At 58.0% G+C, this 25282-nt stretch overlaps 2 protein-coding genes across 4 annotated transcripts in view; both read right to left on the bottom strand.

Moving 5' to 3' along the window:
* RELB (RELB proto-oncogene, NF-kB subunit) overlaps window positions 1–5054 on the bottom strand; it is a 35640-nt gene extending 30586 nt beyond the window's left edge. The window contains exons 1-2 of the mRNA XM_084961204.1: window positions 4842–5054; window positions 3870–3917 (exon numbers count right to left, since the gene is read on the bottom strand). Of these exons, the coding sequence (XP_084817330.1) occupies window positions 3870–3917; window positions 4842–4896 (103 nt within the window). The 5' untranslated portion in view covers window positions 4897–5054. The remainder of the gene's footprint in view (window positions 1–3869; window positions 3918–4841) is intronic.
* Window positions 5055–8106: 3052 nt separating this feature from the next.
* Window positions 8107–25282, bottom strand: part of CLPTM1 (CLPTM1 regulator of GABA type A receptor forward trafficking) — a 29940-nt gene continuing 12764 nt past the window's right edge. The window contains exons 4-14 of one of the 3 annotated variants that reach the window (XM_084961179.1): window positions 22379–23416; window positions 20118–20710; window positions 15393–15478; window positions 14560–14680; window positions 13584–13828; window positions 12823–12916; window positions 10821–11011; window positions 10447–10542; window positions 10032–10167; window positions 8993–9160; window positions 8107–8799 (exon numbers count right to left, since the gene is read on the bottom strand). In XM_084961179.1, coding sequence (XP_084817305.1) covers window positions 8528–8799; window positions 8993–9160; window positions 10032–10167; window positions 10447–10542; window positions 10821–11011; window positions 12823–12916; window positions 13584–13828; window positions 14560–14680; window positions 15393–15478; window positions 20118–20127 — 1419 coding nt within the window. In that variant the 5' untranslated portion in view covers window positions 20128–20710; window positions 22379–23416 and the 3' untranslated portion in view covers window positions 8107–8527. Of the gene's footprint in view, window positions 8800–8992; window positions 9161–10031; window positions 10168–10446; window positions 10543–10820; window positions 11012–12822; window positions 12917–13583; window positions 13829–14559; window positions 14681–15392; window positions 17794–19435; window positions 20711–22378; window positions 23417–25282 lie in introns of all 3 variants that reach the window. The other 2 variants (XM_084961180.1, XM_003127223.7) reach the window with 2 other exon arrangements.

Below are 25282 nucleotides of genomic sequence, written 5' to 3'. Positions count from 1 at the left end.
ATCTCATGCGATCTGTGAAGTCAGCCCGCTTGGTAGATGGGGACCCTGAGGCTGGGAGAAAGGAAGGGACATGCTAGAGATCACAGACAGAGGCCAATCTCAAGTCACTTCAGCTCAGAAAAACCTTCTCAGGCATCTGTGCTGGATGACCCGGAGCCCAAAGACGACTTGGACTTTGGCTAAGCCCTCAAGGAGTTCCCAGGCTGTGGGTGGGGAACCTGAGCCACTGTGGCTGAAGCTTTGCACCACCTCAGTTCAAATCCTGGCTCTGGGAGTTCCCTTTGAGGCTCAGCAGTAATGAACCTGACTAGCATCCATGAGGACGCAGGTTTGATCCCTGGCCTCGCTCAGTGGGTTAAGGATCTAGCGTTGCCGTGAGCTGCGGTGTAGGTTGCAGACGCAGCTAGTTCAGATCTGGCATTGCTGTGGCCATGGTATAGGCCGGCAGTTTCAACCCCTAGCCTAGACACTTTCCTATGCCACTGGTGAAGCCCTAAAAAGACAAAAAAAACAAATCCTGGTCTGTTCCTTGCTAGCTGTGTGGCTTTGAGCCCATGACTTAACCTCTTTTTGTGCCTTGGTTTCTTTATCTATAAAATGGACACAATAATAATCCCTGTCTCACTGGGCTGCTGTGAAAATTAGATGAGTTCCCACTGTGGCACAGTGTGTTAAGAATCAGACTGCAAACATGATGGAAGATAATGTGAGAAAAAGAATATATATATATATATATATATATATATATATATATATATATATGACTGGGCCACTTTGCTGTACAGTAGAAATTGATAGAACACTGTAAATCAACTATAATGGAAAAAATAAAAATCATAAAAGAAAAAAGAATCCGACTGCAGTGGCTTGGGTCGCTTGCAGAGGTGCGGGCTTGATCTCTGGCCTGGAGGATTCACCATTGCCACAGCTGAGGCTTGGATTCAGTTCCTGGCCTAGGAACTTCCATGTGCCACAGGTGTGGCCATTAAAAAAAAAATGAAATGAGTTAATATATGGGAAACTCTTAGAACTACCATAATAGTAGGCAGGACATAAATGCTGGCTGCTATTGGGTAAGGTGTTGGAAGACATTATTTCATGGACTTGGGTAAACTGCTTCCCCTCTCTAGGCCTCAGTTTATCTGTCTATAAACGGGGATGGTGGAAGACATAGTTACAGAGCATGGGTTACGGAGTCACCCAGCTGTTAGTTTGAGTTTGAATCCCAGCTGTCATTCACTGGCTGTGTCGCCTTGGCTAAGTGGTCTAGCCTCTCTGAGCCTCCTTCTCTAATATGAGGTCTGCTATATCTCAGATGTTAACATGAGGACTTAGGATCACACTGGGAAATTGCTTAGCCAGGTGCGGGCCTAGAAAAGACAAAAAAAGAAAAACAAAAAAACCCCTACCCCCCACCCCAATCTCCCACACAGATTTACCACCATTCAAGAGCAGCCAGGATGGGCCATGCTTGAGCGGCTACATCTTTCCTACCTCAGGGCCTTTGCACAGGCTGGCCTCTCCCAGAATGCTCTCCCTTTAGTTCTTTGCCTGGGCTCCTCCTCCTCTTTCAAGGTCCCTACTCAAATGTCACCTCCTAGACAGGTCTTCCCCGACTGCTTTATCCAAGATGGCCCCAGAACCCCGACTCCAGAAACTCAGTTAAGCACCTTTGTATTAGCGTTTTCAGCGCACCGGTTAGGATTCGACATGACCTTATTTATTTATTTATTTTTTGGGCCACACCCGAGGCACATGGAGCTTCCCAGGCTAGGGGTCGAGTTGGAGCTGTAGCTGCTGGCCTACCCCACAGCCACAACAATGCCAGACCCCAGCCACATCTGTGAACTACACAGGTCACAGCAACACCAGATCTTTAACCCACTGAGTGAGGCCAGGGATGGAACCCACATGCTGGGATCCTAGCCGGGTTTGTTACCACTGAGCCACAACAGGAACTCCTGATTTGATCTTATATTAGAGTGATTCATATCTACCTGTCTTCTGTAGACTGTGAGTGCCAGCAGGAAATACATCTGCCCCCTTCCCAGTGGATACCCAGGGTCCCATATGAGGGAAAATGAGGGAAAATTTCCCTCCCGCTCTATTTCAGTAGTTGTCCCATCCTCACCAGGGCATTTGATGTCACTGACCCCAAGATTTATTGGTAACCTGTATCACATTTTACAATCCTACTTTTTTTTTTTTTTTCTTTTTAGGGCTGCATCCGAGGCATATGGAAGTTCCCAGGCTAGGGGCCAAATCGGAGCTGTTGCTGCCAGCCTACGCCACAGCCACAGCAACTTGGGATCTGAGCCGTTTCTGTGACCTACATCACAGCTCATGGCAACGATGGATCCTCAACCCACTGAGCGAGTCCAGGGATCTAACCCGCATCCTCATGGATTCTAATCAGTTTCGTTAACCACTGAGCCATGAAGGGAACTCCCTACAATCTTACATTTAATTCATCGTGTATGTGTCTGCCTTCATATCTCGGTAGGAAAGCCCATGAGGGCAGAGGCAGGGCTGTCTCGGTCACTGCTGAGTCCTCAGCACTGCCCAGCACAGGGCCAGGTACGGAAGAGACACTCAATAAATATTTACTGAATAGCTAACATCAGAAATTACTCTCAATTGAAACCAAAGACCTAGATCTCAGGTCAGAGAAGTCTCAGGCTTGCTTGAGTGCCAGTGCCATCTCCCACCTTTCAGGATCTCCCAAACTTGCAGACCTGTTAGAGAACCCACAGAGCCTCCTCTGCAGCCAAGCCAGCACTGCTGGGGCCCATCTACTGGGGTTCGGACTCAGCCCACTGGGGCCACTGAGTTTTCCTGGTGGCAGGACTCATCCTCTGCCCTCCACACTCCAGCGCATTTATGAGTGAGGACATCATGGCCATGATTCTGCATTTCCTTGGGCAACTTTAATTCTGGATGGCACACGAGGAGGGACCTTTTAGGCTAGTGGTTCTCAGCATCTTTTGGGAACTTGCTAGAAATACAGACTCTCAGAGCTCATCCAAGACCTACTAAATCAGAAACTCTGGAGGTGGGGCCTCCAATCTGTTTTAGCGGCTCTCAGGGTAACCCTCAGGCACACAGAGGTTTCAGAACCACTCTTAGAGACTGTACTAATAATTATTATGATTATACCACCAACAGTTAACACTTAGTGAGCCTTTACTGTGTGCCAGACACTGCTTTGAAAGTGTAACTGTATCAGGAGCTCCTGCTGGGGTGCTATGGGATCTGTGGTGTCTTGGGAGCGCTGGGATTCAGGTTTGATCCCTGGCCTAGTACAATGGGTTTAGTAAGATCCTGTTGCCGCAGCTGTGGCTTAGGTCAAGACTGTGGCTTGGATCTGATCCCTGGCCCCGGAGCTCCATATGCCCTGGGGCGGCCAAAAAAACCCAAAAAGTTTAACTGTATCAGCTCATTAAATCTTCTCAGTCCTCCTAAAAGGGAGGCATTGATCTTATGCTCACCTTACAGATTAGAAAAACTGAGGCCCAGAAAGGGGAAGTGATCTGCAGACATTCACATAGTGAAGGGGTGGTGGCACCAGTGTGTAATTATCACCCTCTGTACTAGGACCTTCAGAAATAGTGAATTTCTAAAGAGGACTCCTCTTAGAGAGTGAACAGTTGGTTTGACTCGCTCAGCTCCTTAAGATTTGGGAGGTAGGTGCATCTGGGGATCCTATCTCAAGGAGCAGGGAGGAACACATGTCAGCAGAAGAAAAAAAAAAAGCCGAGGTGGACCTCTGCAAAGCCCTCAGAGGCGTGGACAATGCCCCCTCCATGAGATCCCCCCCTCCCCCGCGTACTGAGTGTGCAAATGGTCAGGAACTGTGGAGGGCTGCTCACCCGTGGTCCGGGAAACGGCTAGCGAGAGCGAGGAGAGGTCAGTGGACCCTGCAGGGAAGGAGGCATGTCTCAGGAGGTGATGGAGATACAGCGGGAGAGGCCGAGAATCTCCCAAGCCCCACCCGGTTTCCCTCCTGGCCCGGGGCCCTTTTGTTCGGCCCCCTCACCCTTACAGTCTGGCCTTACTTCCTTAACTCAGGGACAGGTTCCCTAGTTTCTGTCATTCCCTTCACCCTTCATCGCATGCAGGCCCTGCTCCTCTCCCGTAAGAAGGTAGAGAAGGGCCTGGAGAAGCCCTTCTCGACCTCAGTTAGGAAAGTCCCCACCTCCTTCCTTATTTCAGGGTCGACCCTACACCTTCACCCTGCCAGCGTCAAGCCCGTCCCCTTCTCCCTCTCAGACCCTGCCACTTCTCTCCTGAGGCAAGCCCCACCCCCTCTTTCTTGTCTGAACCGGATCCCGCCCTCTTTTTTTTCAGAACAGGCCCCGCCCCTCTCCCCTCTATGCGCGCGGCCCGGCCCCCTCCTCTCAGTCCCCGCCCCCTCACTCTGGGTCGGAAAGACCTCGCTTCCCTCTTTGAGCTAGGCTCCACCTCCTTCTGTGAGCCAGGCTGCTCCTTTTTCGCCCTCTCTGGGTCTGGCCACGCCCAATCTCTCAGGAACAGCTCCCGCTCCTCCTTCTCCGAGTCAGACCCCGCCCCCTCTGTTTGTCGCGCCCCGCCCCCTTCTTTGCCTCAGGGTCAGGCCCCGCCCCCTTCTCACTCTCTAGTGGGACTCCTCTCTTACCCTGGCCCGGTCCATGTCACCACACTCTGCCTCCTTCCTTCTCTTTGATATAGTGTCCCCAGAACCTTCACACTCGCCCCGTAAAACCCCTAGACTCCCGTAGGAACTACAGACTACTCCAGGACCCCCAGGACTCCTACATCTCTGGTCCCGCCCCAGACTCCTCTCCCGAACCCAGCCCGCTTACCCAAGGCCCCCAGCTCCGGCGCAGCGGACGATCTGGCGACGCGGCGACTCGGCATGGCCCGACCAGTGGGGACTGACGGCCCAGACGCCAGTCCAGACCAAAACACACACGCGGGCAGGCCGGACGGCCAGGTGGCACAGTCCGGCGGACGATTTCGGGTCGGGAGAGCGGCGCAGGGGCTGGGGCCGCAGGCCGGGCTGGACGCGCGGCGCCCGGGGCTGCGGGGGGCGCCGGGCCGGGCCGGGCGGGAGGCGGGCGGGGGCGGGGCGGCGGAATTCCCCGGCGCCGCCGGCCTGCACGCTCATTGGTCTGCACCCTGTCGTGACGTCACGCTAGGGGAATGGGAAAACCCCCACGCATCACGTGGCCGCGGGGGCGGGGCCGGCCGGGAAGAAGAAGCCAAGCGCGCAGGAGGGGTCGGGCCGGTGATGCTGCCCGTTGCTCTGCGCGAGACCACTGAGTCCTGCTTGAGGCCACTCACAGTCTACCCATGGAGCAAGTAAGGAAACTGAGGCCTGACCCCCAGGTCTGCCAACGGGACTTGATTTCTTCCCAACCATTTAGAACATGTAAAAGTTACACAAAACTGGAAAAAGCCGGATTTGGCCTGCGGGCTGTAGGCTCCATATGACAAGGGCATTGACAGGGAGGCTGTGATTTGATGTTCTAGAATCAGGATGTGTGGGTTCAAATCCTAGGTCTTCCACTTACTAGGAGACCTCAGACAACTGACTTCTGAGCCTCAGTTTCCTCATCTGAAAAATGGGTCTAATACTGGGATGGTTGTGAGGATTAGACACTTAATAGCTGACACTTGTATAGAGCTCTGACATGTGCTAGGTGCTGTTCTAAGCACTTTATCTTCTAAATGTTGCATCACATTACTTTGTGAGACTTTGGACCAATTAACCTCTCTGGGTTTCAGTTTTCTCACCTGCTCTTGTGAACATTTGACTTAACAGAGCTATTGCACACAGTACTGTTCCAAGAGCTGGGGACATAGCAAGTAACACACCAGACAAAAGCACCTGCCATCATGGAATTGAAATCCAAGTGGGGGAGACAGAGGGAGAAGAGATAAGCAAATAGACGCCTGGTGGTAATGGCGGTATTACACAAGATAAGCAAGATACATGGATTGAGCTTGGAGGTTATTTGGGTTAGGATGTTCAGGGAGGGTCTAAGGTGACATCTGAAACGGTGAAGGACCCATGTGAATATCTAATGAAGAGTGTTCAAGTCTTAGTGAACAGCATGTGCAAAGGCCCTGAGGTGGGAATGCGCATGGCATGTTCAAGGAACAGCAAGGAGGCTGCAGTGGTGACTGCTGGGGAAGGAGCCAAGATGAGGCTAGAGCGATGGCCTGTAAGGTGATGGGGCCATTGGGTAATATTAAACTTGCTGAAGCAAACCACATACAGCACTTAGACTAGAGCTTTGCTCGTGATTAAAGTGTTGAGTAATGGCTCCTACATATAGGATCGGGAACCCACCTCATCCTCCTCCGCTCCTTGAAAAGGTCAGGCTTCAGAGACTGTTGGGTGAATGACTGTAAGGATACATCAGAAGCCCTCAGTGCTCAGGATTCCCCTGGGGCTCTGAGTCCCGTGAGAGCAGGCCTGGGGCTGTCTTGGTCCCTGCTGTGAACACAGAATCCCCAGCTCAGAGCACAGTCCAGGGGAGGGGCTCAGGGAAGGTTTGTTGCCTGACTGTATCAGTCTCCCCACCAGTGCCTGAATGCAGGCCCCCTCAAGATCCACACTTCTGCATGTGCCTATGTCTGTGCAAGTCAGCACTGTGCAAACATGCACGGAGCAAACTTTCCCCAAGTGACGCCTGTGCCGAGGACACAGTGTGACCAAGACAGCTCTGGCTCTGTCTGTCCTAAGAGGGCTCCAGTCCAGCGGAGAATGACCTGTCCCCAGGTAGTGACGATCCACAGCAGGCAGGGCTGGGATGTGGGAACCCAGAGGAGTGCCAGGAGCTAAGAGAGCACAGCAGTTATAAAGTAGGGGAGATAAGGTCTCACTCTCCACAGCTAGGAGCCTGGGCTCCTCTAAGGGTACTGGGGAGCCATGGTAGGTCCTGAGCAAAGGATGGGCAGGGTCAACTTTGTGCTTTAGAAAGTTCTGGTTGCTGGAATGGAGAATGGGAGGGGCAGGAGACCAGAGAGGAGGCTGAGTGGGGACCCCAGGGTGTGAAGAGGAGCCTGAACTGGGTGGTCTCAGTGGAAGTGAAGAGGTGAGAGTCCCAAGCACCTGTGGGGTACAGCTGATGGCTGTACCATGGCAAAGGCTGGGCTGTGCAGCTGTGGGAAGAGGAGCTGGGCGTGGGGTGACGAGACCAGTGAGCCTGAGAGCCCCTGCCCCCTTCGGTCCTAGGAGTTCAGCAGAGGGGCCCTGAGAGGAGTGGGAGCCATGAAATGACACAGAACAGGGGAGGGGGCAGTGGAGCCTGTCAATGGCTGTGGCTGCCTGAAGAGTGGCATGTGTACATGTGTGCGCATGCGCGCTCTGTGCATACCTGGGACCTTGTGGATGCCCTGCCTGGCCCTGCCAGGCAGTATGGCAGCTGGAGCCTCAGGGAACCTGCCATGGTTCTCAGCCCTGGGCCTCCTCTCCCCTAAGTATTGATGAGACCACTCCCCAAAAGTAACCCTGGAAATGTGGGGTCCCAACCCCTCCAAGTGCACAGGCACCAAGGGCCTCAGTCTCCTCATCTACAAGGCAGGTGAACAGTCCCAGCACCCAGCCTGCTGAGAAGGCATACACGACACTGAGTTTGGCTGGGTTCTCGGCACCTAATAGCCATGGAGCGCTACAGTGGACACCACTCTGTGCCATGACTCACCCCCGGGGCCCCTGGAGGCCCAGAGATGCAAGGTCAGCTCTCCAGGGTCCCAGGACCACTGAATGAGGATGGCTGACGGGTCCGGATGGGGCGATGGGTACACGCCCCTGCCCTGCCTGGCGGCATGAGGCCAGGGGACAATCAGTGGGCAGTGGTGAGGCGGGCTCGACACAGCCTGGTGGGTGACAGCACAGGTGCAGTGAAGCCACAGCAAACAGCCAGCCTCCCCGTCCATGAAATGGGCAAGGTTATGGAAGCCCCTTCAGTCTCCTGGGAGGGGGAGGAGGGGGAGAAAGGGGCCTGGCCCAGAGGGTCACTGTCCTGCATCCTCCAGGTGTCCCTGCCAGACTCAGGAGAGCCACCACACCTGTTCTCCAGGGTGGCAGAGGAAGGAAGGCACGAAGTGGTGGGGTTGTGGAGTTTAAGTTAAACACCCATGTGAATTTATTAAATCCAGACTGTGTTAAAGGGCGGCGGTCCGGGAGGAGGGGGGCAACGGGGGATCGAGGGACAAGATGATGGATGGCCACGGGCGTCCCCAGAGGGGCCCCGGCCCCTCCCCTGCCTGGCCCACCCCCTCGGCAGCGCCACGTCGGCTTCACCATGATTCCCAATGGTGCTGGGCTGGCGGGGCAAGATGGCTAGAAACACAGAGGAACAGACGGACGGCGCCTCCACAAATGACGTGCCCTGGCCTGCCCCGGCCCCCACATCACACCCTGGGCCCTGGCCCGATCTGTCCAAGGGAAGGGCAACGGGGAGGGGAGGCAAGGGGGCCGGGGCGGCGGGGATGGTGGTCACCGGGAGCCCGAGCGGATGAGGAGGACCAGGAGCAGCTAATCCCTTTTTTTGTCCTCTGCTGGCTTTGGAGGGGCTTCCTGGGGCTCGCTGGCAGAGCAGGCCCCCTGGGTAGGCTTGGCGGGCAGGGGCACGGAGGCCTCCTCGCTGGCGGTGGCGGGGGCAGGAGGGAGGGCCCCTGCTGCTGTCGGGGCCTCGGCCACGGGGGCAGCTGCTGTCGGAGCCTCGCCACTCATGCCAAACTCGTTCACCCGCGTGGGGTCGACGCGGTAGATCCACCGTTGGTAGAGGTAGATGAAGAAGACCACATCTGGGGGTGGGGCGAGGGGGCAGGGTGAGGGGGCCGCCCAGCTCACCGTCGGCTGGGGGTGGGGTAGTCCTGCACAGAGGGGGCTGAGCCCCTCGGCCGGAGCCCCCAGGCCCGGCCTGTGCCCGGCTCTGGAGGGAGAGGGCTGCGGCCAGCCCACCCGCCAGCCCGCCCCCCCCCCCGCCCCCCGCCTCACCGTCCCGCAGGCAGCCGATCCGGTACATAACAGGCATCTTGATGACAAAGGCAAACAGGTCATCGATGAAGGTGTTGAGGGCCTTGTAGGTGAGCATGCGCCAGGGCAGGTGGGCTACGGACTTGAGCTTGTAGTTGATGAAGAGCTGGGGTGTCATGGTGATGAAGCCTGTGGCATCGGCAAAGGGACAGCCGTGAGCAGAGTCAGCCTGTCTCGACCTTTCTGACTGTAGTTCCGGCCTCTCCCCACTCACTGCTCCAGCCACACTGGTCTCCTCGCTGCTTCCAACGTCCCAGGCACTTCCTACCTCGGGGCCTTGGCACTTGCCATGCCCTGTCACCACATCTTTGCCTGGGGTTCCGTGGCATCCTTCAAACCTCAGCTTACTTTTTATTTTTTATTTTTATTTTTTTGTCTGCTGTCTTTTTAGGGCTGCACCTGGGGCATATGGAGGTTCCCAGGCTCGGGGTCTGATCAGAGCTACCGCCGCCAGCCTATACCACAGCCACAGCCGCGGCATGCCAAAACTGAGCCGCGTCTGCGACCTACACCACAGCCCACAGCAACGCCAGATCCTTAATCCACTGAACAAGGCCAGGGATCGAACCCGCATCCTCATGGCTCTTAGTTGGGTTCCTTAACCGCTGAGCCACGACGGGAACTCAGACCTCAGTTTACACATCGTCTCCTCGGAGGGGTCTCCCCGGCCACCTCCGTGCAGCCCTCGCTTTGGCCCCTTTGCAGCCTTGGGCACGTGCTGTAACTCACTTGTCTGCTTGTTTACTCTGTGGGTTCCCCTGAGGATGAGGACTGAAATGCCTTGCTTGGGGGTTCCCGGAAGCCCTCCCTGACCCCCAAACTGGACAGGGCACTCCCCTTTTGAGGCTCCCCACGTGACACCCCTGCCCACCCTGAGTGTCCCTGTCTGGGGACGAGGCTGTCTCCTGAGCGCCAGGAGGGCGGGGCCGGGCTGCCGTGATGACCGAGGAGGGCCCAGCAGCGTCCTAACTCGGGGAGCTGAGTGTGCGGGGCCGCTCACCAAAGGTCAGCAGGAAGCCGTAAAGCATGCTGAGCACCCAGGAGTACCAGCCCTTGTGCTCCAGGTAAAGGAGGCTGTAGACAGCGTAGCAGCCCAGGAGTGGGAAGAGGATCCAGGACAGGTACCGGAACGCCATCTGTGGGTGCAGGGCGGGGCTGGGACCTGGCTCCCTGCCCCATCCACCCATACCTGGTCTGGCAGGCCAGCCCAGGGGAGTTTCCAGGGGCCCTGGGAACCCTGGACTTGGCCAGGAAGTATATACGGCAGGCAAGGGACTAGAGGGTTCGACACAAACCATAGAGTTTGGCCTGTCGGCTCACAGGGAGACATCCTGCCCCCCCGCCCCCCGCACGGCCCAACCTCTGGTCCGCGGTGCCGGGAGACCCTCCCTGGGGCCCACTGTGGGGACACTCACATCGTCATACACTTTTGTCGAGGACTCAACGTATGTGGACTTGTCTTTGAAGGTTGGGCGGGGGAAGAGTCCTGCCACCTTGTGCTCCCGGTCCAGCTGCGGTCAGGGAGGGAGGCCGTGGCCAGCTGCTGTGCTGGCTCCTGCCTCCTGCCCCCCACCCCCAGCCAGTTCCAGCCCCTGCCCTTCCCCACTGTTCCCAGTTCCCCTGCCCCACGTGTGACCCGAAAAATCCCCTGGTGCAAAAACCCCCTTGGTCCTGGGAGCGCGGCAGGCCCTGGGAATCCCCCGGGGGCCGGCTCCAGGGTCTGGCTGGGCCAGGCAGCCCCGCTCCCAACCCCGGCGGCTCCCGAGACGGCTTGGTGGCCTGGCCTTACCCGGACGTCCATGACCTTGGTGATCTTCCAGAGGTCGATGAGGACCCCGATGAAGACGCTGACCTGGACCACGAAGTTGGTCTCATTGTCCAGGATATAGAGGAGGACCACGAAAGACTGGAAGACGCCAAAGAAGACGGAGCGCACGGACAGGCCCTCCAGGGACTGCCGGCTGTTCCAGAACTGGATATCTGCTCGCGGGAGTTGGGGGGAAGCCGGGAGGTTGAGGCGCCTCCGAGTCACTCCTGCAGCCCCATCCTCCTCAGACCCCGGGCAGCGCCGGGTCTGCCCAGAGGGAAGGGGGCACACCGCTTCCCTCCCCAGGGAGCCACCGGAGTGCTAGGCAGGCAGGATCCCTGCAGCCCTCACATCAGACACCCCCACCAAGGGTGCCATTGTCACCTTGCTTGACTTGCAGTGATGGAGACAGTGACTGCTGCCATGTCTCGGGTGCTCACCACTCACTAAGTGCTAGGGGCCGAAGTGCTGGGTGCCCTAAGGCCACACAGTCTGACCTGGCAGTCTGCCCGCAAGCCGGGTCTGTATGACCCCAGACCCCAGCTGTCCACCCTGGTGCCGTGGCACCTCCCCTGGACGAGCGCACCTGGGACATGCACTCCAAGACGGCGTCTTCCAGCCCACCGTCTGGGTCCACCACCCCCTTTCCTCCAGGGCCCAGGTGAGCCCTCCGAGTGCTGGCCTCCTTGAGGCTAAATGGGGTTAAGAGCACCACAGGAGCCTGCCTGGCCTGCTGCCATAGCACAGTGCCTGCATCTCAGAGAGGCCAGGCCCGCAGTCACGCAGGGGCACATGGGGCACTGGCTGTGCACCCGGCTCCAATTCTGATTCCGGGGCTCCAGTATGCTCGGCAGGCTCATGCCGCCCCCATCAGACCATGAGACCCTGTGGAGATCTGCAGGGGACACTCACAGGACCATCCCCAGCCCTAACTGGGAAGGATGGGGCTGAAGACGGGGCTCTGATGGGGTGGGTGGGTGGATCCTTGTCCTGCCTCAGGTACGGGGTGTAAAGCCGGCTCGCCCAGGGCCCACACCCTTGCTGTGTGACTCGGAGTAGGTAAGCACCTGTTCTGTGCCTTCATTTCTCATTAGGAAAAGAGGCACCCTGGGGGCCCAGGCACAGTGTGCACCGCAGCTAACAGAGCCCTCCCTATCGGGGTTGGCTCCACTTGACTATTCTGTTTTGGCGTTATAATTTTCCAGAAGGTAATTCAGTCTTGGCAGCGTCCTCTTATTGATGATAATAGTAATAATATTCACACCACGGCCACTTCCAGAGCATCAGGCTTCCTTCAGACTGGGGTTGTCTGGGGAAGGAAGAGGCCAGCAGGGCCTAGCATACGAAGTGGGCCATAGAGCCTGGAGCTACACCCTGGCAGTGCCACCTGGGAGTTGTGAGACTGTGGGCCAGTAACGAACCTCTCTGAGCCTCTGCGTCCTCACTGTACACATGGGGGTAATGACCCTTCCTCCCAGGGCGGGGGCTGCAGGGACTCAATGTGCTCACTGAGGAGGGTCCTTGGAATAGTGCCTGGCGTGTGGCCAGGCCCCTCAAATGCTGGCCGTCACCATGTTGGCCTTTGGAACGGAGGGGCCCTCTGGGTACAGGGCTGTCACCGCCCTGCTCAGGTGGGCCCAGTCCATTCAACCCTGAGGGGTCTTCCCCAACAGGTGGCCTCCAGGCAGGGTGGCAGGAGCAGCTCTGGGGCTTCCCTGCTCCCAGCCTTGGAGTTCCCCGGCCCTGCTTCCTGGTGGTGCTGGCCCGGCTTCTGCCAGAACAGCAGGCCCAGCCCCTCCCCCAGCGCCACACCCGGAGGCTGGGAGTTTCTGGCTGGGACTTTGCGGCCAGTGCCCTCACCTGCTCCCTAGGCCTCAGCGTGGGGCTAAGAGGCCCCAGGTAGGAGGAGGGCTCAAGGGGAAGAGGGAGGGGCAGGCTGTCCCTGGTCCCCCACGGCCTCTCAGGACCAGGGTCCCACCCCTACCGTTCTTGAAGGCCAGGAACTCAAAGACGCTGTGGACGATGGACACGACGATGGTGAGCGCCAGCAGGTAGGGGTTGGTCTCCAGGAGGGCAACCTGGGGGTGGGGAGGATGGCTGTGAGCACCGGCCCACCCTCGAGCAGGGCGGACGATGCGGCGCCTCCATGAGCCACCCGTCTCACCCCCCGAAGAACCTGACATTCCCCACAGCCCTAACCTCTGGGGGCTGCCCAGAGGGGGAGAGTGCTGGCCAGGAGAGCAGGCCCCAGGCGGGCAGGTGGGCACAGAGGTGGGCAAGGGATGCATGGAGAGGGAGGGAGAGAGATGGAGAGAGAGAGGGGGGATGCGGGGCAGGGGAGGCAGCGCAACTGAGACGAAGGGACAGAAACCCAACACCAAAGCCAGTGCAGGCAAGCACGGCCACATCTCAGCATGATGGACACGGCCAAGACAAGGATGACAGGCAAGGACCCAGCGAGAGGGAGCAGAGACCTCGAGTCGGGGCTTAAAGTCGGGGCCTAAAGCAAGGCGGACAGGTCTGGACCCAGGAGGTCCTGGCCGGGCAAACAAAAAAGCCTCGGAGACAGGCCCCCCGGAGTCGGCTGGGGCCCAGGGCCGAGTGCCTGTTTCCCCACCCACCGCGGGGAGGTTGTGAAACTGGGCAGGGGAGCGAGGGCCAGAGGTCCCCAGGCCCGGCAGCCGGGCCACTTCCCCTTCCCTGGCTGCAGCCCCAGAAGGTGCTGGAGCCCCGCCCCCGCCTCACCTTCACTGAGTCCTGCTCCTCGTCTGACTGCTCGTATAGCTCATCACCCAAGAAGTTCCAGGGGGACTTGGTGCTCTGGGCGGCGTAGAGCTGCCAGCGCCAGAGTGAGAGCGGGCAGAAGGAGACGCGGAGCGGCAGGCTGGCCAGACTCTCATTGATGGGGTAGTAGTCCTTCTGCAGGTTCCAGTAGTCATTGAAGTAGATGATGGGGTAGTAGTCACCGCTCACCGCGTCAAACTTCACGTCTGCAGGCAAGCAGGACACGGATACCACTGAGCCCGGGCCGGAGGCCCCAGGCAGCCGTGGGGGTAGGGAGATCCCTCAGCTTCCGAGGCCTAAGGTGCCAAATCCAGATATCTGCAGGGACCTGATGCCCCCCCCCCAAACCCCTGACACAGACTGGAGGACAGGAACGTGCCGGGCGCTGACGGGCCGCCTGACCTCAGCGGAGAGGACAAGGTGGAAAGGTCTGGCTGAAGGGGACTGCCGAGCTCAGCCCCAGACCGCGGCTGCCCTGAGGGTGGCCATGTGTCAGCGTTGTGTAAGAGAAGTCAGAAATCCGGGTTTTTAAGTGATGCTGCCCCAATTTCCAAGATTGGCAACAGATACTTCTTTTTTTTTTTAGGTCTGCACCTGCAGCACATGGAAGTTCCCAGGCTACAGGTCAAATCCGAGCTGCAGCTGCCAGCCTACACCAGGGCCACAGCAACGCCAGATCCTTAACCCACTGAGCCAGGCCAGGAATCAAACCTGCGTCCTTATGGACACTAGCCAGGTTCGTTACTGCTGAGCCATAATGGGAACTCCCAGATGTACGTTTTCTCAAAAAAAGCTCATGAGCTGGATGAGACTGGTTTTGGCACATGCTGGGGTCACCAGGGGCATGGCAGGGAGAGAAAGGAGAGTGGTTAGTGGGGCAGGGCGGGGGCATGGGAGGGGCTGGGATCTCAGGGCCAGGGGTCGGGGCCAGGCTCACACTGGTCCAGGGGCGGAGGCACGCTGCCCTTCACCCACGGCGTGTGGTCGTCCACGATGTTGATGGTGATGTTGGGGTGCCAGTGGGAGATCACCTCCACAGGCCCGTAGTCCTCGGCCCTCTGGGGAGAGACGGGGTGGTGGGGCCTCGGCTTCCTCCCGAGGACCCCTATCCCATTGCTACATGAGAGCAGCCACCACAGCGACCACTGGCCAAGGGCTCCCCTGGCCAGGCCCCACACCCGCCCTTAGAGACCCCCTGTCCTGGCTCCCCCAGGCACCTGACAGGGCAGAAGACCCAGGCCGGCCTATCTGGATGGGGAGACAGACCAGGCTGCAATGTGCAGGACCCCTCTGGCCCAGAATCATCTTTCGGAGAGAGGAGACCCCCCTCAAGTTACCAGCCCTGAATGAACCGGGAGCGTTCCTTCTGGGGCCATGTTATCGGGTGCCTACCCTGTGCCAGGTCGAGCCTGGCCTCTGGGGCCTGGCTCTTTGGGTGCAAATCCCGGCCCTGCTACTTCCAAGATGTGACATTTCAGGCAAGCCTCCTTGTGACAGGGCCCCCGCAAGAGGGCTGGCGAAGGGCTTCCACGTGGGCTCGTGTACAGTGCACAGGGCACCACTCTGTCTGCTGGATGCCAGCTGTGACCTGGGCTGGAGCCCTTGCCATTCCCTGGGAGGTAGCTCAGCCTCCTGACCCCATTTCCGAGGAGGGAAACAGCAGCTCTGAGAGGTGAAAGCCCCACACGGCTCAGTGGTGGCACCGGAAGAAAAGCCCTGGGGGCAGGCCGCCCAGGCCGCTGTAGGACCCGACGCTCTGTTGGTGTTTACCTTGATCATTTCTGGGTCAGCTTCTGTCTCTCCCGTCAACAGGTTCTTGGTTTTCTGAAACCGCCGGCGCTTGTATTTGTTGATCACTGTGGGAGGGGAGGCAGGGGAAGGGGCGCGTGAGGTGGGCCGAACTTGTGGAGCCCAGACCTCTGCCCACCAAAAGCGCTCACTGGCCTCCGGGCTGCCAGCCGACGGACGGCAGCAGAGAGCCTGCACTGCCTTCTCCAATCTCAGCCACTGCCTCCCGTCCTCACAGCGATATCAACGTCCACCCAGCTGTCCAGGCAGCCACCCGGAGTCCTCCGTCTCCAGAACTTGCTGCATCTGTTCCACCAGCGCGTCCTGGAGATGTCCCCTCCAGCACACGCCTCCAATCCGACCACACCTCCCATCTCCAGGGCCCCACCCCGGGCCAGCTGCGGCATCCCCTCCTGGATGATCTTAGTCACCTCCTCACTGCCCCTGTGGCCACTCTTGCCCCTTAAGACCCCCTGTGCCAGAGAGTCTCTGAAACCAAGCATCTGATCAGGCATCCCGTTGCCTCAGAACTCCAGGCAGCTCCCGCCACCCGAGCAGGACCCCAGGTGCTCACCGTGGCCCCACGGAGCTCAGCCCCCACCCCCGCCCACTCCCTTCTCATACAGCCAAGCTCGGGCCTTCAGCCTAGCACGGATCCAGCCTGGCTGGACTCCTCCTGGTTGGCGCCTTCTCGCCCTCCCAGCCCCTGGTGAAATGCCCCTCCTTGCACAGGGCTTTCCAACCACTCCGCCGAGGCAGGCTGCCCAGGCCCACTCCCGGCCGTTCCCGTTTCCTTCACTACAGCTCAGCTCTACCTGCCCTCTGACTGACTTGTCTGTTGTCCCCTCAACCAGCCTGTGGACCCCAGAGGGGTCTGAGCCCTTTTTGGACCCTGCACAGGGCCAGGCCCACAGTGACGAACAGCAGAACAAGTGAATATAAACAGCGGGGCTGCGACGGTTGTGGAGAAGGCTGGAGCCAGCGATGTGACAAATAGTTTGGGGCAGTGAATCCCCGGCCAGGAATGGACCTCACTTCCTCTTGCAGAGCCCAGGCCAGCCACGGGCTCCCTGCCACCCGGCCTGCCCGCAACCTCGCCAAGACATACAGAGAGGAAGGGGCTGGAGCCTGTTTATGCCCGGCCCCTGCCTGCATCTGCCCTGGCCTGGGCAACTTTTCAGCTCCTCCTTACACTGGACACACTCCGTGTCTTCTCCATCCCACTCCCAGGGGCTAGAGGGAGTTGGGGAAATGGGAGAGGGAGCCAGCCAAGCACGGGGGCCCTGGGGTCACACCCTGGGGTCTCCATCACCTCCCCGGACCTCAGTCCCTCTGCCTGAAGAACAGGGATCAAGGCTTCACCCCTTCCTGGTGGCACCCGCTGGACGTGGCTCTCTGCTCCCCAGAGCCCAGCCAGGCGGTGTCCCACTCGCTTGTCACAGTCATGCAAAGCCCGGGGCCGGATCGCTCCTGCCCGCTCAGGACCAGGGGCTTCTGGATTCTATGGACAAGCTCACTTCTGGGAACTGACTTAGGGGTTCAGCGCAGGGCCAGCCGCTCTCACTGTTGCCACGAATATCATCCAGTCCTTTATCGGCATTAACACACTGGAGGCCTTGCCCCCAGGTCAGGGAGAGCAGTGAACCCCCAAGGGTGGGCTTCCTGGAGGATAAATCCCTGGGGACAGGCTCCGCTGTTTTCCACACCTGGAGGAGGCACCTGGAAGAGGCAGTCCAGGGAAGGGAGGAGCCGCGCCCCGCCAGCCCCAGAGAACCTGGAGCAGGAGGCTCGGCAGATCAGCCCTGGCTCAGGTGGAGAACTTTCTGCGACTTGGCGGCATCCAGCTGGGATAATGACATGAGATGGAACTGGCTTCTTCAGGGGGGAAGGAGCCTTCTTTTCTTGGAGTTAAAATTTCTAAAATCACACCAGCCAGGTTGGGGGGTCACCGGCCACGCGAGACCACTGAGCACTGACAACGTGGCTGCTGGAAAGCAGGAGGTGCTTGAGTGCACGACACGCTGGAAAATGGGAAACTCAGTGCAGGAAAAAGAAAAAAGAGTGTAAAACGTCTCGGCAGTTTTTATACTAATTTGAAAGTTGAAATGACATGTTGACCTCAATAAAATGATGACTAACATTAATCTTACAGCCTTTTTAAAAAATGCGGCCACTAGGAATTCCTTTTGTGCCACAGCAGAAACAAACCCGACTAGGAAACATAAGGTCGAGGGTTCGACCGCTGGCCTCTCCCAGTGGGTTAAGGATCCAGCTCCGGCTGTGAGCTGTGGTGCAGGTCGCAGACACGGCTTGGATCCTGCGTTGCTGTGGCTGTGGCCTAGGCCAGTAGCTGTATCTCCAATTTGACCCTTAGCCTGGGAACCTCCGTATGCCGCGGGTGTGACCCTAAAAAACAAACGAATATATATCTATGTATATATATAACATATAGCCACTAAAAAACTTAAATGACTTCTGCAGCAGGAAGGCCCTGGAGCTCTCTGGGCAGTGCTGCGCTAGAGTCCTGATCAGTGGCCTTTGGGGAGAGCGCTTTTCTGATCCCATGCTGGCTCTGTGCCCTGGAGTAGGCCGCTGGCGGCTCCATGGGCGCCTGTGTCCCTGCTCCCAGGGGGCCCCGCTGCGGGGCAAGCCTGGGTGAGCCCGCAGTTTCTCAGGTTCACAGGCTGCAGATTCCATTTCGCAGACGGCACCAACAGCTGTCACACTGACCATGAGCACAACCTCGCCACACAGTGACAAGGCTCGTGCTCACCAAAGACAAAACCACAAAAGACGCGGGTGTGGGCAGATGTGGACTGGGGGCAACTGGGACGCAAGCGAGCAGCTGCCCACCTGGGTCACGCTTAAGGCAGCCTCCAAGGCCTCAGGCACAGACCCTCAGCGAATCCCATGTGCAGGGACCCCGCAGGCCACACCCCTCAGCCCGCCTCGGCCGCATCTTCGCTGGCTCAGGCAAGGGTGGCCGGTTGGCCAGAAGCGCCCGCAGGGCAGGGCTGCAGAAACACTTCTCCAGCACAGAGCTCAGCGCTCCCAAGGGACATGCCCTCATCCGTGCTGGGGACCAACACAGGGTCACCAACGTTTTGGTTCATCCAGTGTAGGTGGTAACAACAACATCTCATCTTCGGGATGTTTTTATACCAAAAGAAGTAGGAAAAGACCTCACCCACACCAAGTAAAGGACACCTGCTGCTGCGCCACATCAAACAGCTGCGGGGATTGTAACCAAGTCTACAGGTGCAGCAGAATCAAGGCAGAGGGGGCACATGAAAGTCACGTGAAGGGGACAGGGGCTTTCTGGGGAGGGGTCTGTCCTTCGGAGCTGCTGAAACGCAAGTGTGGAGAGAGATTCCCACGACTGCCCGTCAGGAGACAGGGGACGCAAGGACCGAAGACACAAAGGGCAAGTGAAGAAATGCCAACACTAATTAACCGCCTGCAAAAGGAGAAGTTGGACCCGAAAGGGAAAATCAGCTGCGTGCAGGATGTGCTTCAGTGCGGCTGAGAGGCACATACTCAGACCACCTGGATGCTGCTATCATCTAAGCAAAACGCCGTTCCTGACCTCAGACTCCCTCCTCAGCGTCGGAAGTCGAGAGAGAAGCCTGAAATGCCAAGAAACTGCACGACTGTCTAGTTACTGGGAGCCCTGGAGACTGAGTAGCAGAAACAGCTAAAGCAGGTGCCTGTGGGGAGTGGAAACCGGAGGAGACGGGGTGGACGTGAGACTGAAGAGTTTTGCTGTTGGTTGAATTCCTTGAATTTTAAACCATGTACTTGTAAAAAGAGACTTTTTAAAAAAATGTGTTTTTTGTCATTTTAGGTCCACACCCATAGCATATGGAGGTTCCCAGGCTACGGGTTGAATCCAGAGCTACAGCTGCCAGCCTACACCACAGCTCATAGCAACGCCAGAGGCTTAACCACTGAGCAGGGCCAGGGATTAAACCTGCATCCTCATGGATGCTAGTTAGATTTGTTTTCAATTGAGCCAAGACGGGAACTCTGATTAGAAGTTTTTTTAAAAGACGACGCCCTGGGCAGAAAGAACCTCCATTTCACTATGAGACCATGAAAAGAAGTCACACATGGCCCGCTCTGACCTGAGGTTTCTTGGGGCCACGGGCAGTTTGGCGGTTTGCTCGCCTGACTAGGATTCTCAGAGGGGCAGCCAGCACCCGGCGGGTGGCCAGCGAGAACGAGAACCGGGCCAGTCGGTGACCCGGCCCTCAGCAGCTTTCTTCATCAAAGGAGACACAGCTGAGAGGTTCGAGAGCGGCAACAGAGGCTCACAGCACAGCCACGCAGGACACATTCAAACCTGCAGTCTGGGAGCAGAACCCCCGGGCGGCCGCTATGCGGCAGCCACTCCAGGAGCAGCTGACACAGATGCAATCTCAGAGACCCCACTGGATGCAACCAATGGCAGAGGGCCTGCTGGTTTCTCTCCGTTCCTTCCGTTCAGCCATTGCTCACTGGCACTGCTCCTGAGCACCCGCTGTACTGGCCGCCCCATGCACCTGCCCACCCTCCCCTTCTGTGAACGCCGACGCCTCCCCCTCAGAAGCCCCCCTCCGCACCTGCTTCCTCTCCTGCCTGCCCACAGGTGGCCACAGAGGCATGTAGGGGACGCGGGGTTTGAGCCTGGCCGCCAAGCCCACCTCCCCAGGACGAGGGGGGACTTACTCCGAGACATGTGGACTGTGGCGAGCCGGCGGTACAGCGCCTTCTGCCGGGGGTCCGGGTGGAAGCCACTCTTGGTGAAGTAGACGTGGATGTAGATGGAGCCGTTCTGCTGGACACTCTGCAGGCGGGCGACGGGGACAAGGGAACAGTGAGGCCCCTCCCGGCACCCGCCCCCCGCCCCCAGGCCTCCTGTCCCCCCTTTCTGAGGGCTCAGGGAGGGCAGTGGAGCTGAGGGGTTAAGAGCCAGACACGAGTTAGACAAGAATTCTCAGTGCTAAGTCCCAGTGTTCACCCGCGGGACGGAGATGATCAGTACTGAGGGCACCGCAGGGCTGAGGGTCATCTGAGATGGCCAAGCAGGGTCACTCGCACACAGAGCAGGAGCTCAATGAGTGACCTTAATTCATTAAACAGCAAAACAGGAGTTCCTTTCTTGGCTCAGCAGAAACAATCCGACTAGTAGCCATGAGGAAGCAGGTTCAATCCCTGGCCCTGCTCAGTGGGTTAAGGATCCGGCGTTGCCGTGAGCCGTGGCGTAGGTCGCAGATGCGGCTCGGATCTGGCGTTGCTGTGGCTGTGATGTAGGCCAGCAGCTGCACCTTCAGTTCAACCCCTAGCCGGGGAACCTCCATATGCCCTGGCCTTGCTCAGTGGGTTGAGGATCTGGCGTGCTCCAATTTGAACTGTAGCCTGGGAACTTCCATATGCTGAGTGCGGCCCTAAAAAGACAACAACAACAACAATAATAATAAATAAAATAAAATAAACAGCAAAACAACAAAGGCCAGGTCTGGCTCTGGGCACTTCAAATGGTAACTGCCCAATCCAGTGAGTTGCCGTCCATACCGCGCACGTGAACCTGAGGTGGAGGTGACTAGGGCTCACACGGAGAGGCTACAAGCAGCAAGTAAGTGGATCCGAACCCAGTCTGTGGGCTCCCGGGCTCGTGGCTCTGCCTGTCACCTTTCTCACCCCCTGCCACCCCACACAGACAAGAAAACTGAAGCAGGCAGCCCCCTGCTGAGGTTCGAGGCCACCACGGAGCCTCTGTCTAAACTTTGTGGTGAGCTTGGCTTCACTCGGCCAGGCTGTGTCCTCACTTCGCTGCTTTGAAGGCCACCTGTGTGTTAACCATGTGTTTTATATTCTTTTGGGGGGGGGGGGCGCACCCCCAGCATATGGAAGTTCCCAGGCTATGGTTCAAATTGGAACACGCCAGATCCACTAAGCGAGGCCAGGGATCGAACCTGCAACCTCACGCTTCCTAGTTGGATTCTTTTCTGCTGCGCCATGATGAGAAGTCCCTTTTTTTTAAAATGTGTTTTCTATTCTCTGTTGGTTTACCATTTGGCCCAGAAGAGCTGAGTCCTATAGATAATAAACAACTCGCTGGCCTTTGAACACTCCTTTTAAAGTGCAAACCAGCCAACTCCAAGTCCACAGCCCCAACCACCCCCTTTATCTGCCTCTCACACACACCAGGCTGCACTGAATCGCCCAGGGCAGGTACCAGACAACCAGGGATCACGCCTGCAGCCCAGAGGCCGCAAGCCCTCCAAGCTGGTCAGTCCTAAGCTGTTTCCCCACCGGGCCTGCCCTCCCTGTGGGACCCTCGATGAAGCCTTCGGCTAGACCTCCCCTTGCCACTTCTGCTCCTGATCAAACCTGGTACTTTCCCGTGTGGCCCTGTGTGGTGTGCTGGGTCCCCTCCTCTCAGGAAACATTAAGTGGTAAATTCTTCTTTCAAGGGCATTGGACTCCATCTCACTCAGTCACCTCCATACTTTAAAATCAGGTACAAATGAGACAGCACCCCCCCCCATCCGCCCAAAGCTGGGAAGGAGGGTTAGTCCTTGGGAGTGGCTCTCACTGCCTGGCTTACTGCCCCTGGCCTTCCAGGGATCTCAGGGAGGGGTCTAGGGGCTATGAGGTCTGAGTGGGAGCCACGCCTCAGCGCAGGTCATCCCATCTCCTCAGAAAGGCGGCATCCAGCCCCTGCTTCCAGCTCCCCAAACAGGCCAAGACACAGCCAGGCAGTGCAGATATGCCTGCTCCTCCCCAGGAGGCCAAGGAGAGGACCTGATGGGAGGAATGAACAAGAGGGCAGCCCCAAAGAGATGTCAACTTTCACGGATTCATCAAATTAACTGATTTTTCTTTTTTTTTTTGCTTTTTAGGGCATATGGAGGTTCCCAGGCTAGGGGATAAACTGGAGCTGCAGCTGGTGGCCTACACCACAGCCACGGCAATGCAGGATCTACGACCTATGCCACAGCTCACGGCAACACCAGATCCTTAACCCACTGAGCAAGGCCAGAGATCGAACCCACATCCTCAGGGATCCTAGTCAGGTTCATTAATCGCTGAGCCAAGAAGAGAACTCACTGATTTTGCAACAGTCACTGACTCTGCCTCCAGTCCCGTGCTGGGCAGAGCTGAGGACCCAGTGGGGACCAAGGTGGTCCTGGCCTTCCCTTCCAAAGCTTCACAGTCCCACGGGGAAAACAGACCCATATCCAGGTAGTGACGGCCCCCCAGACCTGGGAGGGCTTGGGTGCAGGAGCCTGGCGGGGGGCACTGCCTGCACGTGGGTGTCAGGGAGAACTTTCTGGAGGAGGCAGGATTTGAACCTGGGGCTGCCATAGTCCAGAACCAGAAAGCCCGAGTTCAAATCTCTCACTAGCTGTATGACCTCAGGTGTTGCCTCTCTTATCAACCTACCCATCACAGGTTGCTCGGAGGTGCCCCCGGGTCAGCCTAGCCCGGTGCCCTGCACACAGTAAACAAGCACTTAAGCAACACTAACTACTACTTTCAAAGCAGGCTCCCCGACAGATGAGCGATGACTGGACACCACCCTCCCAAACCATTCCTAACCTCCACTGGTTTAGACCACAGATTTACCCAACCCTGAAAGTAGCAGGGAGGACCCTAGGCCCATTCCAACTCCGTCCACACGGAGACGTGGGGAGGACAAGGCCCAGAGACCTCAGGGAACTGCCTGTGGTCACACAGCATGTGAACTAAGTTTGGGGCCGGGCTTGGATCCTGCACTGCTGCAGGGCTGGGAGCTGGTTCGAGGCAAGGGCCTTAGTGCTGGCCGAGCAGCCATGGGGCCAGAACCCAGGCTCAGTCCCCACCTGTGGAATGTCGAGCTCGGCGAAGTGCTCGTAGCAGCCATCTGAGTTCTCGCCGCTAGTCCAGTCGCCATACACGAGGTCGTGCTGCTCCCAGAAGAGCGCCGACGTGGCATTGAAGTCTGTAAAGTGCTCGTGCTCTGAGATGTACACGTGCAGGTTCTGTTGGGAGGGAAGGGAGGGAGCTGAGGGCTGCCGGACGTCACGCGGCTAATCGCACAGCCAGAGGGCAGAGGAGCCAAAGGCTGCACTGGCATTGCTCAGGCCCCCGGCACGACTCCCGCTGCTCGGTAGAGGCCCGTGTAGGGGCCCAGGTCGCCCCTTCCTACTATCCACCTCCAATGCCGCCACTTCTACCGAGCCCGGCTTCACCGTGGCGCTCTCCCTGACGCTGGAGAACAGGATCCAGAACACGGCTCTCTGTGCTGACCTCAGTGGAAAACAATGTCCTGTCACTCAGGGCCAGGACATGGGCGCTACCAGGTGCCCTGGAGCCCAGACCACGCGGGCACCTACAAGGTCAAATTCTTTGACGAGGAGTCCTGCAGCCTCCCGAGGGAGGCGCAGACAAATACTGAGGACACTACCATCGTCCCACCTCTGTTCGGTCAGCGTGGACCATCGGGGCACTTGGCGTGGGCCCCGCGTCTCCACCGAGGTACCGGCTTTGCAGCCATTGGCCTAGTGACCGATTACCTGGCTTTCAGCAGGGAGTGGTGCGCCAGCTCTCCCGCTTCTTTCAATAAACAGTTACCAGCCACACCGGGGTGTGAAGAGCCAGGAAGACACTAATATGAATGATCGGAGAGGTAGTGGAGAGAAGAGTAGAATAAAATTGGCAAAATAAATTTTCGTTGTCCAGAGAGTTCCCGTCGTGGCTCAACGGTAACGATCCCAGCTAATATCCATGAGGATGCAGGTTTGATCCCTGGCCTCACTCAGTGGGTTAAGGATTGGTGTTGCCGTGAGCTGTGGTGTGGGCTGCAGTCGTGGCTCGGATCTCACGTTGCTGTGACTGTGGCGTAGATGGCCGGCAGGTGCAGCTCCGATTCGACCCCCAGCCTGGGAACTTCCATATGCCATAAAACAAGGAGAAAAAAAGAACAGCCAGTCTGCCAATTAGAACTTGGGGTAGGAAGGAAGGATCTGGAGCTCCGTGAATCAGCTTCTCTCAGCCTCTCATGGGCTCCTTGGCCAGGGCCGTAGGCTTACAGGCAAAACACAAAGTCGGGATGTGCAGGAGTGGAGTTCCCTGGTGGCACGGAGGTTGAGGATCCAGTGTTGTCACTGCATGGTGTGGGTTGGATCCCTGGCAAGGAATTCTGCGTGCTGCAGGTGGGCACCACTGCGCCCAAAAACAAAGGTTTGTTTGGGTGCAGGAGTGTCGGCTGGTTCCTGAGAACCCAGGGGAGCTGGGGGAGCCGGCCTCAGAACTGCCGCCTTTCTCAGGTCCCCGGGGCCACCTCTGTCCGGAGCCCTGAAGGCTCATTGATGAAGAAGAGCTGAGTGGTGATCAGCCTGCCGGCCAGAATTCCATGAAACCAGGAATCCCAGAGCTGCAGAGAACCGCAAAGGTGGGAGAGGCTGAGCTCACTGGGGTGTGAACACCTGTTGCGGGGACTCCCAGCCCGGGTGCCACCTGCCTGCAGGGGCGAGGGCGCGCTTCTCCCACCTCCTTCGCCCTTCCGGCCCCTCGCGCTCTCCCTCCAACTCCTCTTCTCACCCCCACCCCACACACCTCCCGTTGCGAGTGTTGAAGCCTGAACATCCTTTTGAAATACAACTTGTAAGGACTCTGTTGAGATAGTTTTTAAACGACGGAGTGACACCTCTGATGGCCCTCTTCCCCCAGAGGGAACCCCGCCATGAGACCAAAGAACTGACCTGCTGCTTTTGCGTGTCACTTGAGTCACTCCAGCTTCATGGGTGAAGATAACCCCAGAGTTTCTCAACCCTGGACCCATTACAGACCGGACAGCGAGCAGTCTGTCCCGACTGCCCAAGTCACCCCCCACCCCCTCCCCCACC

This window comes from Sus scrofa, chromosome 6 (genome assembly GCF_054392235.1).
Source record: "Sus scrofa isolate SSC_HxYL_T2T_F1_AM1 chromosome 6, Sscrofa_HxYL_maternal_Yorkshire_Landrace_v2.0, whole genome shotgun sequence".
Taxonomy (NCBI): Eukaryota; Metazoa; Chordata; class Mammalia; order Artiodactyla; family Suidae; genus Sus; species Sus scrofa.
This window is presented reverse-complemented; position numbering and strand designations above follow the sequence as displayed.